The sequence below is a fragment of the Vipera berus genome, assembly GCF_964194415.1.
Source record: "Vipera berus genome assembly, chromosome: 1".
NCBI lineage: Eukaryota > Metazoa > Chordata > Lepidosauria > Squamata > Viperidae > Vipera > Vipera berus.
The window spans coordinates 114,040,836-114,055,984 of record NC_138202.1 but is presented as its reverse complement, the minus strand read 5'-3'; the positions used below and the strand labels follow the sequence as shown (position 1 = coordinate 114,055,984).

At 41.2% G+C, this 15,149-nt stretch overlaps 1 protein-coding gene across 1 annotated transcript in view; it reads right to left on the bottom strand.

The window, feature by feature from the left end:
* Window positions 1-4,720: 4,720 nt before the first annotated feature.
* Window positions 4,721-15,149, bottom strand: part of LOC308670317 (ryncolin-3-like) — a 37,606-nt gene continuing 27,177 nt past the window's right edge. The window contains exons 10-16 of the mRNA XM_081331787.1: window positions 14,384-14,521; window positions 13,542-13,604; window positions 12,800-12,835; window positions 12,035-12,168; window positions 10,936-11,065; window positions 9,948-10,082; window positions 4,721-7,409 (exon numbers count right to left, since the gene is read on the bottom strand). Of these exons, the coding sequence (XP_081187913.1) occupies window positions 7,159-7,409; window positions 9,948-10,082; window positions 10,936-11,065; window positions 12,035-12,168; window positions 12,800-12,835; window positions 13,542-13,604; window positions 14,384-14,521 (887 nt within the window). The 3' untranslated portion in view covers window positions 4,721-7,158. The remainder of the gene's footprint in view (window positions 7,410-9,947; window positions 10,083-10,935; window positions 11,066-12,034; window positions 12,169-12,799; window positions 12,836-13,541; window positions 13,605-14,383; window positions 14,522-15,149) is intronic.

The window sequence follows — 15,149 nt, the reverse complement described above, 5'->3', positions numbered from 1 at the left end:
CTGCCAAACGTTAGCCTCAGTGGGACAAAATACCTCCTGAGATGTGTGCAAACCTGGTGGCCAACTACAAGAAACGTCTGTGATTGTCAACAAGGGTTTTGTCACCAATTACTAAGTCATGTTTCGTGAAGGGATCAAATACTTATTTCTCTCATCAAAATGCAAATCAATTTAAAACCTTTTTGAAATGTTTTTCTGGATTTTTTTGTTGTTATTCTGTCTCTCACTGTTAAAATAAACCTACCATTAAAATTATAGACTGATCATTTGTCAGTGGGCAAATGTATAAAATCAGCAGGGAATCAAAATTTTTTCCCCTCACTGTAATATTCATAAGGAAGGCCTACTTGAGACATGTCAAACACAAGGCCCGGGGGCCAGATCCGGCCCGCAAAGTGGTTTCATGTGGCCCACGAAGCCATCCTGGAAACAGTGAGGGAACGGCCCCACTGCCTTGGCCGACCCAGAGACCCTCCTTCTGCCAGAGACCCTCCTTCTGCCAGAAACCCTCAGATCTGTCCCACTCCTGCCCAGGCCCCCATAGGCACCCTTGATGCGAATGATGTAGAGCTGGCCACGCCCACCCAGTAGGCCATACACACGCTAGCCACACCCACCCAGTAGGCCACGCCCACCCTGGCCCCCTGAGGGCGACCGCAATGCTGATGCGGCCCTCAATGAAATTGAGTTTGACACCCCTGGACTTTGTTTTGCTTCAGCTCTGCCTTCTGTTCCTGGAAAGCTTTTTTTAAAAAAATATGTCTCAAATTTGCATATTTTTGTAATTAATATACAGTGGGACAAAAAAGTATTTAGTCAGCCACCAATTGTGCAAGTTCTCCCACTTAAAAAGATGAGAGAGGCCTGTAATTTTCATCATAGGTATATACCTCAACTATGAGACAAAATGGGGGGAAAGAATCCAGGAAATCACATTGTAGGATTTCTAATGAATTAATTCGTATATTCCTCGGTAAAATAAGTATTTGGTCACCTACAAACAAGCACGATTTCTTGCTCTCACAGACCTGTAACTTCTTCTAAGAGGCTCCTCTGTCCTCCACTCGTTACCTGTATGAATGGCACCTGGTTGAACTTGTTATCAGTATAAAAGACACCAGTCCACAACCTCAGTCACACTCCAAATTCCACTATGGCCAAGACCAAAGAGCTGTCGAAGGACACCAGAAACAAAACTGTAGACCTGCACCATGCTGGGAAGACTGAATTTGCAATAGGCAAGCAGCTTGGTGTGAAGAAATCAACCGTGGGAGCAATTATTAGAAAATGGAAGACATACAAGACCACTGATAATCTCCCTCGTTCTGGGGCTCCACACAAGATCTCACCCCGTGGGGTCAAAATGATCACAAGAACGGTGAGCAAAAATCCCAGAACCACACGGGGGGACCTAGTGAATGACCTGCAGAGAGCTGGGACCAAAGTAACAAAGGCTACCATCAGTAACACACTACGCCGCCAGGGACTCAAATCCTGCAGTGCCAGACGTGTCCCCCTGCTTAAGCCAGTACATGTCCGGGCCCGTCTGAAGTTTGCTAGAGAGCACTTGGATGATCCAGAACAGGATTGGGAGAATGTCAGATGGTCAGATGAAACCAAAGTAGAACTTTATGGTAAAAACTCAAACTCGTCGTGTTTGGAGGAGAAAGAATGCTGAGTTGCATCCAAAGAACACCATACCTACTGTGAAGCATGGGGGTGGAAACATGCTTTTGGGCTCTTTTTCTGCAAAGGGACCAGGACGACTGATCCGTGTAAAGGAAAGAATGAATGGGGCCATGTTTCGTGAGATTTTAAGTGAAAACCTCCTTCCATCAGCAAGGGCATTGAAGATGAAACGTGGCTGGGTCTTTCAACATGACAATGATCCCAAACACACCGCCCGGGCAACGAAGGAGTGGCTTGGTAAGAAGCATTTCAAGGTCCTGGAGTGGCCTAGCCAGTCTCCAGATCTCAACCCCAGAGAAAACCTTTGGAGGGAGTTGAAAGTCCGTGTAGCCCAGCGACAGCCCCAAAACATCACTGCTCTAGAGGAGATCTGCATGGAGCAATGGGCCAAAATACCAGCAACAGTGTGTGCAAACCTTGTGAAGACTTACAGAAAACGTTTGACCTCTGTCATTGCCAACAAAGGGTATATAACCAAGTATTGAGATGAACTTTTGTTATTGACCAAATATTTATTTTCCACCATAATTTGCAAATCAATTTGTTAGAAATCCTACAATGTGATTTCCTGGATTCTTTCCCCCCATTTTGTCTCTCATAGTTGAGGTATACCTATGATGAAAATTACAGGCCTCTCTCATCTTTTTAAGTGGGAGAACTTGCACAATTGGTAGCTGACTAAATACTTTTTTCTCCCACTGTAGAGAACCCCAATATTTACTTCTATCATGAATAATGCATACTGGTTTTTCAAAATAAAAACTTGGACTTGCTGTTATGAATTTTCAAATTTTAGTTTTAATAATGCAAGCTTCTGGGAATAGCAAATATTGACATTTTCTTCTTCATGACCATGTTCCCAAAGCTTTTTTTTATCATTTAATGTAACTGTCCAGATTGCCCATAACCCAACAAATTGGGAAAAAGCCGCCAGCAAAAATCACTGTGAATCCAATGGCGTTTTCCTGTAAATTGAAAAAAAATGTGTGTTAATTATATACCTGCAGCATACGAAAGATAACAGATGCTCATTAGGGGAGAAATGTGACTCTTTAGCTGTTCATTTCTAGTGTATATATGAAATCTTATGGGCTGTGTGCAAACTTCTAAAAATTACTGTACATGAGATTAATTTATAATTCATATAGCAAATAATTTATGGCATATACAATATTCATTATAATCTTAATGATCCTCAGTTTTCTCAGTAGTACTAATTCCTGTAGATTCCTTGAGGTAATTTTACAGAATACAGTCTAGAAATACTTTCTAATTAGGTTCCATCTATTACATTACACTTATTTCTTGCAGCAAACAACACAATGGCAATATAAATCTCAGATGTGTTACAGCCTATTTAAAATGTATACAGTTAGTACTTTGCTGCAGGGAAATCTTGAACAACATGAAAAATAATTCTCATGTTTGCTGCAAATAATTAAAATTTGGTCTTGAAACAGAGTAAGAATTCTTCACAATTAAGACTCTTACCAGTTTCTTGTGAAATGAAAAAGATGGGATATATGATGAGAATGTAGAAGATTGAAACTGAAAAAGGCCACCATCTAGCCTACTCTCATAAAATTCTTTATGAAACATGTACAAGTGTGCCGAGTGGAAGAATTCCAAACTAAGAAATCATAATGTTTTTTAAACAACTAGCTCAAACCACTCATCCTATTCTTCATGGTCATTTCATCTGTTACATGGCAGCCTCTGGGGAAATACAGATTAGTACAACATTGGGCAAGGGGGGGGGAAGATATACGGTAATGCCTCAGATTGTAAAATGTCGGGTATAAACACTGTCTTAAAGTGACAAGCAATTAACAGAGTTAACTGCTGAGAGCAAATCTCAGATATTTAATGAAATTTCAGGGGGAAAATAATGGTGTGTGTGTGTGTTTGTTTGAGGGGACAGTTAATCTCTCCTGCCTTCATATTGCGACCTCTGATTTTAGTAAGCAAAGTGAGTGCAAGAGTGCAGACAGGATTTAAGGCTTATATCTGTTGGATTTTCATCAACCATCCATAAGACCTTCTGTAATTATATGGTACCCATGTAACTACAGAGGAGGTGGTAAAGGTCATCTGCCTAATATCATAGGCATTGGAACGACCATTTTTCCTTTTAAAAATAAGGCATAAAAAAGGCACGTGACACTGTCCTTGGGAGCATTTCCTCTTTTACCTCATATTTCAGTCCGTCCGGAATAAGAGGTACAATATACGGCCTCGTATATTAATTAAATGTAATAATTAAAATGTAATACTTAAAATGACTAATTAAAATGTAACCCTTTGACCCGTGTTCCTTTCGGACGTTCTCTAGCACTGGCCTAGCCAGGGGACTGATTTCAGATGCGACTGAGCTCTTCAGAAACCCACTCCTGAAGGCGAGAGTCATTGCGGGGGAGGGGGGGAGGGGGCTGGAAGCATTAAAGAAAAATTAACTCTCACCAAGAAACTGTTTCCTGGCTTGGTGGACATCTTTGCCCTTGGGAGGATCTGGCTCCTCACGGTGCCGTTCAGCAACCGCAGCCCCTTCTGGAAAGCCAGCATTGCTGCGCCGGTGGCTGCCTGTCACCCTCTTGGAGAGAAAACGCGCGGACGGCCTCGCCCTTGACCCGCAGCAGCGCCGACAGAAACCGCGCCTCGGCCTATGCTGGGAAGGTCTGCGCAAGGTCGGTAGGGCGGGGCGGGGGGGGGAAGAGAGAGAGAGAGAGAGAGAGAGAGAGAGAGAGAGAGATTGCCGTAGGCTAGCCGAGAGCAGCGCCGCCCGCAGGTGCTTCCCTCGGAGCGCGGAAGATGTGACGACAGCACACGCGCTGCGGAAGAGGAGCACCCGGAAGGGAGGGGTCGGGTTGAAGAGACTAGTCCAGGGGTAGGCAACCTCGGCTCTTTTCTGACTCATGGACTTCAACTCCCAGAATTCCTGAGTCAGCTGACTCAGGAATTCTGGGAGTTGAAGTCCATGAGTCAGAAAAGAGCCGAGGTTGCCTACCCCTGGACTAGGCAAAAGTGCGCAGGCGGGGTGGCGCTTTCGGAGCAGCGGAGAAAGGAAGGCGTGCTAGATTTTCATGAATGATTGAATGAAACTTTATTGTCAAAGTACAACCATGTATACATTGAGATTGGCTGAGCCTCCCTTCGTGCCCTCCCCCCACCATAACTCTTAGTGACAACAAACCCACCATCTTGTTACATCTTGTTTTCTTTTCCCATCGCGTTCTAGATTAGAAAAGGATAGAGCTGGAAGGACCTTGGAGGTCTTCTAGTCCAGCCCCCTGCTCAAGCAGGAGACCCTACCATTTCAGACCAGCGATTGTCCAGTCTCTTCTTAAAAACCTCCAGTGATGAAGCACCCATAGTTTCTGAAGTCAAGCTGTTCTACTGGTTAATTGTTCTCACAGATAGGATTGTCACTGTGAAATAGTCACTGTGAGTCCAAAGAGTGAAAGATGGAATAGCCAGGGCTTTTTTTCTCATAGAACACTCAGAATGGAGTTCGGCACCTTTTTTGGATGGAACCTTGTAGAGTAGGCAAGGTGGGTTGCATGACATGTGTGAGTTCCGGCACCTTTTTCTTTTACAAAAAAAGCACTGAGAATAGCCATTCCTGAAAACGAGCTTATTCAGGTAAGAGAAAATGCCTTGAAATAGCCGGATGATTAAAAACAGGACTTCACACACTACAAGGCTCTAGTCACAATATTGTTTGATCACTAGGGTGGGGGAGGGCTCACCTCATGCCTAAATATGTACAGGGAGTCCTTGATTGGCAATTGCAATTGGGACCAGAATTTCCATCACTGACTGATGTGGTCGTAAAATGTAACCGCATTGCTTAGCAACAGCAATCCTTGTTGTCCCAGTTGCCATCCATTAACTGGATCCTAGGGTCAAGCTACTTCCTGCCAGCTTCCCACAACCAAAGTCAGTGGGGAATCTGGCAGGAAGGTAATTAAAAGAGTATTGCAGTGTGGGTTTAATGTTGCACACAATGCATGAGAAGAATGTTCACAGAAATTTACAAAATGAGGTATCCAAATATGAACATTAGGATGTCATGACATCCCCATGTAATATGGCAAAGAAACAACAAAATTTGAACATTAGGAATTCCATTTATTTCCAAATAATATTTAATAAGTTGTACATCCAAAGATGACAAATGAATTGTTCCTTTTCACCATTACTGTGATATTAAGTGGAGATGTGCCTTATAAAATACAGTGCCAGTGGCAGGGAAACTGAACTGCAGGTATCCAGATAGCTTTGAATTGGTCACAGCACTATAACTGCTGGGAATTTGGCTTCAGCATCCTCTTAAAGTCCCCTCTCCTCACTGCACTACACAAAGCAATGCAGAGGTGATAGTACTAATAGTACTAATAATTGCAGTAAAGGTAAAGGTAAAGGTTCCCCCGCACATGCGTGCTAGTCGTTTCTGACTCTAGGGGCCGGTGCTCATCTCCGTTTCAAAGCCGAAGAGCCAGCGCTTGTCCGAGGACGTCTCCGTGGTTAATAATTGCAGTAGGATCCTGTTATGATGTGCTTCTGAAGATTTGATAAAAAATACCAATAAAGAAAAAAATCTGCTTGCTGTTTTCGGATTGTGAGAATCAAGTTGATATTTTTAGTAGAATAAGATCCATGTATCTTACATGTTTTCAAGAATGAGTATGGATATTTCCTTTGGTGTTCCCCTTTCCAAGTTGCAATACAGAAAAATAAACTATTTCGAAAGAAAAAAAAATCTGTTCACAGATTGTTGGTTTAACTATCTCAATTAAAATGCATCTCTCTTGGGTGATATCTGTGTTTGGAGAAACTGTCAAGATTCAGTTCCTTCCATACAATACTTTCCCTTCTTTCCTAAAATGATCTATTAGTTAAAAGTAACATCCTCAGGTTGCAAAGCCTCACACAGCTCAACTCTAGTGGATCAATAATGCTCATTTGCTCTCAGTTTTATGGTGATACGAAGTAGCCTTATATCAGAACCCCAGTAATGGGAAGATTTTGTAAGAGTACTAAATATTTCATGTAATTGAAAGATTATATCACTGTTTTAAGGTTTTTCTGGAATACCCGATACATCCAGGGATGATACAATAACTGCTTTGCATTTATAATGCGAGGATTCTAGACATTCAATCAAAATTTGTTAGGCTAGTGGCCTTCCTTAAGATAACAGTGGATAACATCCCAAATTGAAGATGCTAAATTCTCAAGCAAGAGACATCTTGTACCCTCCATCGAAAAACTAGGTTTTTTCCTTTCAGATACCTTTAATTCCCAAATGCATCCCCCCACCACTTATTTTTATTTATAAATACATATACAATTGTTTGGATAGCCACTATTTAGCCTTCTTTTTTCAGGAAGAGAATTCAGGAAGATATTCAAGTGCTAATTCATTCAGCAAGTCAGAGTTGAATAATTCCAAATATATTGATATTTCACCTATTGAGGTCTAATTTTCATGTCCACATATTTGTAGGAATAATGATGCCCCCTCCCAGTACGCCAGTTGATGCCATCAGCATAAGAGGTATGTTCCCCTTTGTGATACAGGCCATTCAGGTTGGAAGAGTGGCAGGCACCATACCACCAGCCTCCCTTGTAATTTGCAGCACAACTTGCGGGTTCATAGGTATCATTGTCTTTGTCTTTTGTAGAGAATGCCAGGCCCTTATGTCCTGAGAAAGAATCACCTGAGTGAAGATAATCAGAGGAGAAAGTCAATGATTTACTGTATTGTTGCTTTCAGTCACAGTGCTACAACAGTGAAAAATGCATATTCTCTGCTAGGAAGAATTTGGCAGGAAATCAAATATAATAGAATGCATGACTTATATGCAGAAATTCCCAAGACAGTCTATCACATTACTAGGTAGGAATTCCTTATACTTTGCTTAACCATGGTTTATTAAATAAACCCCAATTGATGAATCATGTCACATGCCAAACTACTAACCATGGTTTACAAACACAGCTAGACTTCATAATATCCTAACTAAAAAACCAGCCAACATAGAACAATGTAATAAGATCACCAGACACTATTATATGAGAAATATATAAATTATATATAATTTGTATACAGGGGAAAGTTACAAAAACTATCCATATGGTGTTGCAACAACAACTTGCACCTGAACATCAGCAAGACGAAAGAGATGGTGCCAGACTTCCGGAGGAAAAAGGAGGAACCTGCCCCACTTTACATCGGGGGGGGGGACAGTGTGGAGAGAGTTTCCTCCTTTAAATTTCTGGGAGTCTACCTCTGTGAAGATCTTACTTGGAAAGTTAATACAACTCAGGTGGCCAGAAAGGCCCAACAGAGACTTCACTTTTTCAGGGTCTTGCGGAAGATCAGGGTAGAACAACAGCTAATGACCCTCTTTTACCGGTCTACTATAGAGAGCGTCCTCTCGTACTGTATTTTGGTTTGGTATGCTGGTCTGACAGCCGCGGATAGGAAAGCATTACAGAGGGTGGTGAGCACAGTACAAGACATTGTGGGCTGTCCCCTGACACCACTGGATGACATTGCCAGGGCTCGCTGCCTTGGAAGAGTGAGGAAAATTCTCAGGGATGACTCACAACCTGGACGGTATCTCTTTACTCTCCTACCATTGGGTAGGAGATATAGGAGTATAGCCAGCCATACCAACAGGCTGAAAAACAGCCTTTATCCATGGGCTGTTAGGCTTTTGAACGGGAAATAATTTTATAAACTTTATGCATGATTGACTAGCGAGGCCGGTGTGTTGTGCAATTAGCTCACATGGTGTAATAAGATGGAGGGTTTGTGTCACTTTGAGTTGGGGGTGGGGGCACAAAGGGAGGCTCAGCCAATCTCAATGTATACATGGTTGTACTTTGACAATAAAGGTTCATTCATTCAAAGCATGTTTAAAATTCTAGATGCAGGTCTAGAGCTTATTCATTCATGATTAAAGATCAAAAATGAGAAAGAGTCAAATATATACCACGGTTAGCAGAGATTCATTTAAAAAATACAGTATGAAACAAAATAATGCAAAATAATAGAAAAGCAATGTTAAGGCCAAATTTAAACCTTTTTCTTCCTGGTGGCAAAGTGCAACACAACAAATTCAGCTCCTTTCATAGATGTATGAATGGATCGATCTTTTAACAGAAAATAAACTATTTCTGCTTCATGACAGATAGCCAGTTCTGCATGGAGCTTAAGGACCAGTCTTGAAACAAAAAAACCTGAATTCTAGTTACACCTTTGGCACAATGACAGGGCCAGTCTCTCTCTCTCTTTCTTTCTTTCTTTCTTTCTTTCTTTCTTTCTTTCTTTCTTTCTTTCTTTCTTTCTTTCTTTCTTTCTTTCTTTCTTTCTTTCTTTCTTTCTTTCTTTCTTTCTTTCTTTCTTTCTTTCTTTCTTTCTTTTTCTCTCTCTCCCCACCCCCACCCCATCCCACCTCAGGAAGCTAGCACAGGCAAACCACTTCTGAAATCTTGCCAAGAAAATTTCAGGGACTTGTCCACATGGTTGCCAGGAGTCAAAATGGATTCAATAGCATAAAGTTGGTTAGTTCATTAGGCCAACCTAAATGGTAAAGAAGGAATTGTTCATTTGGAGCACTTCTTGTCCTAAAAGGTCAGGGCAGCAATACACACGCAATACAATTAATCTTCATTTAGCAGTTGTCTCAGACAGCAATCATTCACAGTTACAATAAAGATTAAAAAGTAACTTTGTAACCAGTGTCCACATTTATCACTTTTACAGGTCTTCTAAAGCAAAGGAAAGCTGAAGTAAGATCATAAGCACAGTTATAGTTTCACTTAGCAACCACTTTGCTTAACAACTGAATTGCTGGTCCCAATTATTGCTAAGTGAGGACTACGTGTAAAATGAACATAGACATAATTGTTTCAAGAAAAGGACTCTTGATTTGTTTAAAGGATGAGAGAAATCCATGAAGTGTAATATTATATGTGATAGTAGCAAAATAATGCGTTTTTTTTCACCATCACTGGAAATTCTAAAATTCACTTATCAAAAATAATGTATATCTTATGAATAGAAGTGGAAGACAAAACCATAAAAATGTTTTATATATTCATATGGTGCCTTGAGGTTCATATGACTTGACTAAATGCCTTCAGAAAATCAACTGCTATATGACAGATGTTTAACTGTCTTAAGATAATTGTATTTTATGATCTATACCAAGATACTGAAATAAAGAGGAAATCTTTGTATTACTTACCCATGTTACCATCCAAATGGGAGCCCAAACTTAGCTTGTAGTTTTCACTTTCATTTGCGATTCTGAAACTGGAATATGTTGCAAAAGTTGTGGAACCATTGAAATCTTCCACATCAATTCGTAGTTGATGTGTACCTGAACACCGAAGGGGTAAATGTTATTAGAGAATGAATACTAGAGATACAGAAATCCTTGAAGGGAAGCATATTGATCATTGCAGCAGACTTCCATTCCACCAGGACATGACCACAGTGGAATTGTGAACCATGTCCATCCAAAAGCAATGATAACCAACAACATGGAGGAACAGAATCCAGGAGCACAAGAGTTGGCCCAGGAAAATTAAACCACTGTCCTGAAGTCACAATCTTTGTCTGGCCGTTTTGCACAATTAGCCAGAAAACGATCCATGCATTGCCACTTTTTCCTTTGCTTTCACAAAGCCAATATTTTTAAATAACTTTCTACTTACATATGGTGAGTAAGGCAGCAAGGAGGGATACAGATTGCTGCTGGGGTGTCCTAGTTCTATATATAAATATATTAGCCAGGGACTGTGCATGTGTGTGTGAGAGTGTGTATAAAAGATAGTGATGGGCCCTCATGAGAAAGAAAACAACTTTCTCTTTTTCCCTATTTTTAAGCATTTTATTCCTGATGTTATTTATTAACTGCCTTGGGGAATCATGCTACATAAAGCTCTGAACAAATTTGCAAATTACAGAAAAAAGTTTATTTTTCTCAGATTTCGTTTAAGAATTTGGAATGTACTTTATGGAAGGAACTAGAGGTTAAGTCTTATGGACCAACAGGAACAGATCAGAGTCTTTCTTTTATGCATATTGTGTCCCTGTGATGCAAAGAGAGTCTCTGGTAATATTAGAGACTTAAAGGATTGATATTCATCTTTCCTTATAAATTAATTCAGATAAAGATAAGCATTGTCTGTGTATCAAACTGAGCATCAGGTAGGAGATTTTGGACTTACCAGAACTGGTGAGAAGATGGATCTTATCATTGCCCAACCAGAATTCTGATTCTTGCCTCCCAAATCCTTTCTTGTATGATTCCCAGTCACGATAGAAATTGACAGACCCATCCTGCCGCTTCTGGAAGACCTGGTTGAGAGAGAGAATCTGCTTTCTTAATTTTATACCATTTCCATTTGGGTCTCTCATACTGGCTTAGTAAGTTCTTATCTTACTAGGCTACTTGTTTAAAAGTAAAGCATTGTGGCAGGGTGACTGCTTAATTAAAAAGTTGTTTGGAAGCACTAGTACCCATATTATCTGGACCTAAAATGCAGTGTGAAAGGCCACCTACACTCTCATCTGTATGCAGGACAAAAAAAAAAAGAAAGCAAAAAAAAAACTGAGGTGGAATAGGGATTGCCTATTTTTCTCTAGTCTAGAATAAGGATTGCCTTCTCTTCTCTGCAGAGCTTTTGGAGATGTATGCCGAGGAAGGGGCGACCCAAGGTCTCCTGAACTCTGCTTCAGGCAGGTAGAAGGGAGATTCCTATGATTTCCTCCAAAGCTCCTGAGGGCAAGACAAGAACTAACAGATGGAGAATGATCAAAGAGAAGATCCCACCTAGAACTAAGGAGAAATTTCCTGTCAGTGAGAACTATTAATCAGTGGAACAGCTTGCTTCCAGAAGTTGGGGTTGCTGCGTCACCAAAGGTTTTTAAGAAGAGACTGGACAACCATTTGTCTGGCTGGCTCAGGAATTCTGGGAGTTGAAGTCCACCAGTCATAAAAGAGCCACGGTTGCCTACCCCTGGCATAGGGCCTCCTGCTTGAGCAGACAGTTTGATTAGAAGCCCTCCAAGGCCCCTTCCAACTCTGTTATTCTGTATTCTGTGTTCTGTACATAGGTTCTCTAACCTGGCCCCCTCCAGATGTGCTGGACAGCAACTCTTGGAATTCTTAGCTAGCATGACAACAGCTGGGAATCCTAGATACTGTCACCCCAATAGATCAAGAGGGAGCCGGGCTAGAAAAAGCTGGGAGCCTTTGAATATTATTAATGAGTTAAAATATTTTTCCTGTTTTCATTATGTTGGAAGCAAACATCTCTTACTTACCAACCAGCCCCCTCCATCTACTTCCATGTCACAGAAAACCACCATCTCTTTCCCTGTGACTGGATAGATGGTGTACCAGCCACTGAGGGTCTCTCCATGTTCACGGAGCTGCTTGCAGTTCCTGGCTCTTGCCTCTGAGAGAAGAATTGGGGGTTGGGGGGTGGAAATGTGTGCATCAGTTCAGATTCTCTCTGTACTGAAAATATATGTGGTGGGACGATTACGGGTCTCATGCAAGAACCTCCAGTGAAATTAGCATAATCCCTACTGTAAGAGAATGGATATTCCTTGGTATGCAATAATATTTTTTTAAATGAAGAAAATATTTATAAAATTTATATGCCCTCCATCTCATATCCAACAACTCTGGGCAGCTTACAACATATAGGTATAGATGGATCCTCCAAGACCTGAATAAGACATACATTATTTGAATATGTAGCAGCTTTCTCCAAACTAGAGCCATTAATTATCAGGGGAGGGGGGATTATGGGAGGTGTAGTCCAACATTCTTAGAAGACACAGGTTGGGAAAAGCTGATAGGTGCAGATGAAATGCATCACAGTGATCCTTAAATTGTGATCAGAGAATTTGTACTGTTCCAAACATCTGTTCTAGCCCGTTCAGGCTATTTTACATTTATTATCCTGAGTGATAAAGGGCAGACAGAGGGAGATCAAGAAGAAGATGAAGTTATTTTTGCCAATTATCTGGGGAAGGTTGAAGTGGCTGAGTAAGCAAGGGGAGAATGCTTAGACAACATACCTTCCTGCTGACAGCCTTCTAAGCGGCAGGGTTCTCCTGTGGAAAGCGGGGGGAAAACTGCTTTTGAGCTGAACAGACTCAGGGCTCTCCAAGTAAAAAGAAAATGTGAACACGAGAACTATTTCACAAACTCTGAATACAGGTAGTCCTCAACTTACAACCATTCATTCAATGGCCATTCGGAGTTACAACGGCACTGAAAAAAGCATCTTACGTCTGTTCTTCCCATTACAACCATAGCAGTATCCCTGCAGTCACACGATCAAAATTCTGAAGTTTGGCAACCGGCTCGTGTTTACAATGGTTGTAGTGTCCCAGGATCTTGTGATCCCCCTTGGCAACTTTCTGACAGACAAAGCCACTGGGGAAGCCAAATTTACTTGACAATCATGTTACTAACTTACAACAACTGCAGCGATTCACTTAACGACTGTGGCAAGAAAGGTCATAAAATGGGACAAAACTTGCTTAACAACTGTCTTGCTTGGCAATGGAAATGTTGGACTCAATTGTGGTCATAAGTCGAGGACTCTCTGTATAACAACCCTTCTTTTTATGCAAGTTTGTTATCTTTTTTCTTGCTCAGAGGAATAGAGGTATAGAAAATAGGCTGCGAAGAGCTTGTCTTGCAAAGTGATCGCCAAAGTAGAAGCATGAGTGAGAATATTTGTTTGGAAGCCAAGAGGTTTGGGATTTCCATATATCTCCCTCATTAAAAAATGGATTTCTGGAGATATGTTACCTTTGTCTCCTTTCTCTCCCTTTGGTCCAGCTTTTCCAGGTATCCCAGCAGAGCCCTTTTCACCTAAGGAGAACAGAACAATGCTTCTTAAAAGAACATCTGTAGCATACCAAGAGCTTTCCAAATCTTGTCCTGGTAAAAACCAAGGTCATCACACAGGGTTCTCTCTTTCAGTTTGCAAAAAGGAGGCAACAACCCCTTTTTTATAAACAGGAAATCTACCTACACACTTTCCACATAATGGAAGCATGTATAACTATTCTGAACTTGCATTGTTTTTCAGGTTTTCCTCATCTTTCTGAAGCACTGCAAAGACCATAACATCTTGCTAGGAAAGAACTGACTAACCCCTGGAAAGGAAGAAAGCTGGTGGGCATAAGAATAGTTCCTTTAACAGAATGACACATTCCATCCTCCCCCCAAAAGGACAGAAGTTCCAACTATAGGAGCACTCCCAACTGCTACTACTGTACAGTCATCGGCATTTTTAAAATCCCCTTCCCGACCTGAAATGCAATCTTATTAGTATGGCACCCTCCCTTCCTAGCTGGAATTTGAAGGGTGGGGCATGGTGTTCATCCCTCTGCCTGTAACCTTAATGATGCTTGCCCCAATATCCTTTCTTCTAGACCAGGGGTAGGCAACCTTGGCTCTTTTATGACTCATGGACTTCAACTCCCAGAATTCCTGAGTCAGCATAGCTGACTCCATGAGTCATAAAAGAGCCGAGGTTGCCTACCCCTGTTCTAGACAGTCCAGGCTATGAATTTCCTAGTAATAGAACAAATAAGCTGCTAGATCTCCTTGGCACCAATCGTCAACAGAGGTAGGCATCAACTTACCTGGGGGTCCCTGAGGTCCTGACTCACCCTTGGACCCAGGAAGTCCATTTGTTCCGGGCACACCTGGAATCCCAGGTATCCCTGCCTGGCCCTGGAGTACAGTCTTGTCATGCCCACATTGTGCTAAGCTCTTCAGCTCTGGAATAGAAGAAAGAGCAGAAACTGAGTGAAAAACTAGAGAGAAGCAAGAAGGTTTTTCCCAGAGTCTAACAAGTCACACTAAATCAAGGTGGCCGTAGTTTGGTTGCTAGAATACCAGGATGATGCAGTAGATAATATTGGATTTCTAACGTAGGGAATTCTGGACAAGTTCACTCTTTTTTTTTAACTGAGCCTTCACAAGCTTTTAAAGCCTGCATTTTTTTTAACTGCTAGAGGAAGGGTGAGAAGGGCAGGAGAAAGAAGAATAATGACATGTACAGGATACTCTTAGGAAACAATCCCTGACACATGTACACATTTTCCTTTCAAATATTCTAGTTGATTACCTTACACACTTTATATAGGGGGAAATCAAGTATTTCCACAAAAGTGCAGTTCACCAGGAGCCCAGAAAATATTTGTTCTCTAACGAATCCATCTATACATATAAAAATCAGACTTCTTTCTTCTCATTTACATTTTTGAATGTATATTTAAAACTTGTTAGCTAAATTCTTAGATAATGCATAGGTTATACATTCGTTACATTTAAAAACACACACATGTGAGTTACTGTGTCTTTAGTGATTTATTTATCTGTCAATTATTGGCAGATTTCACGCAA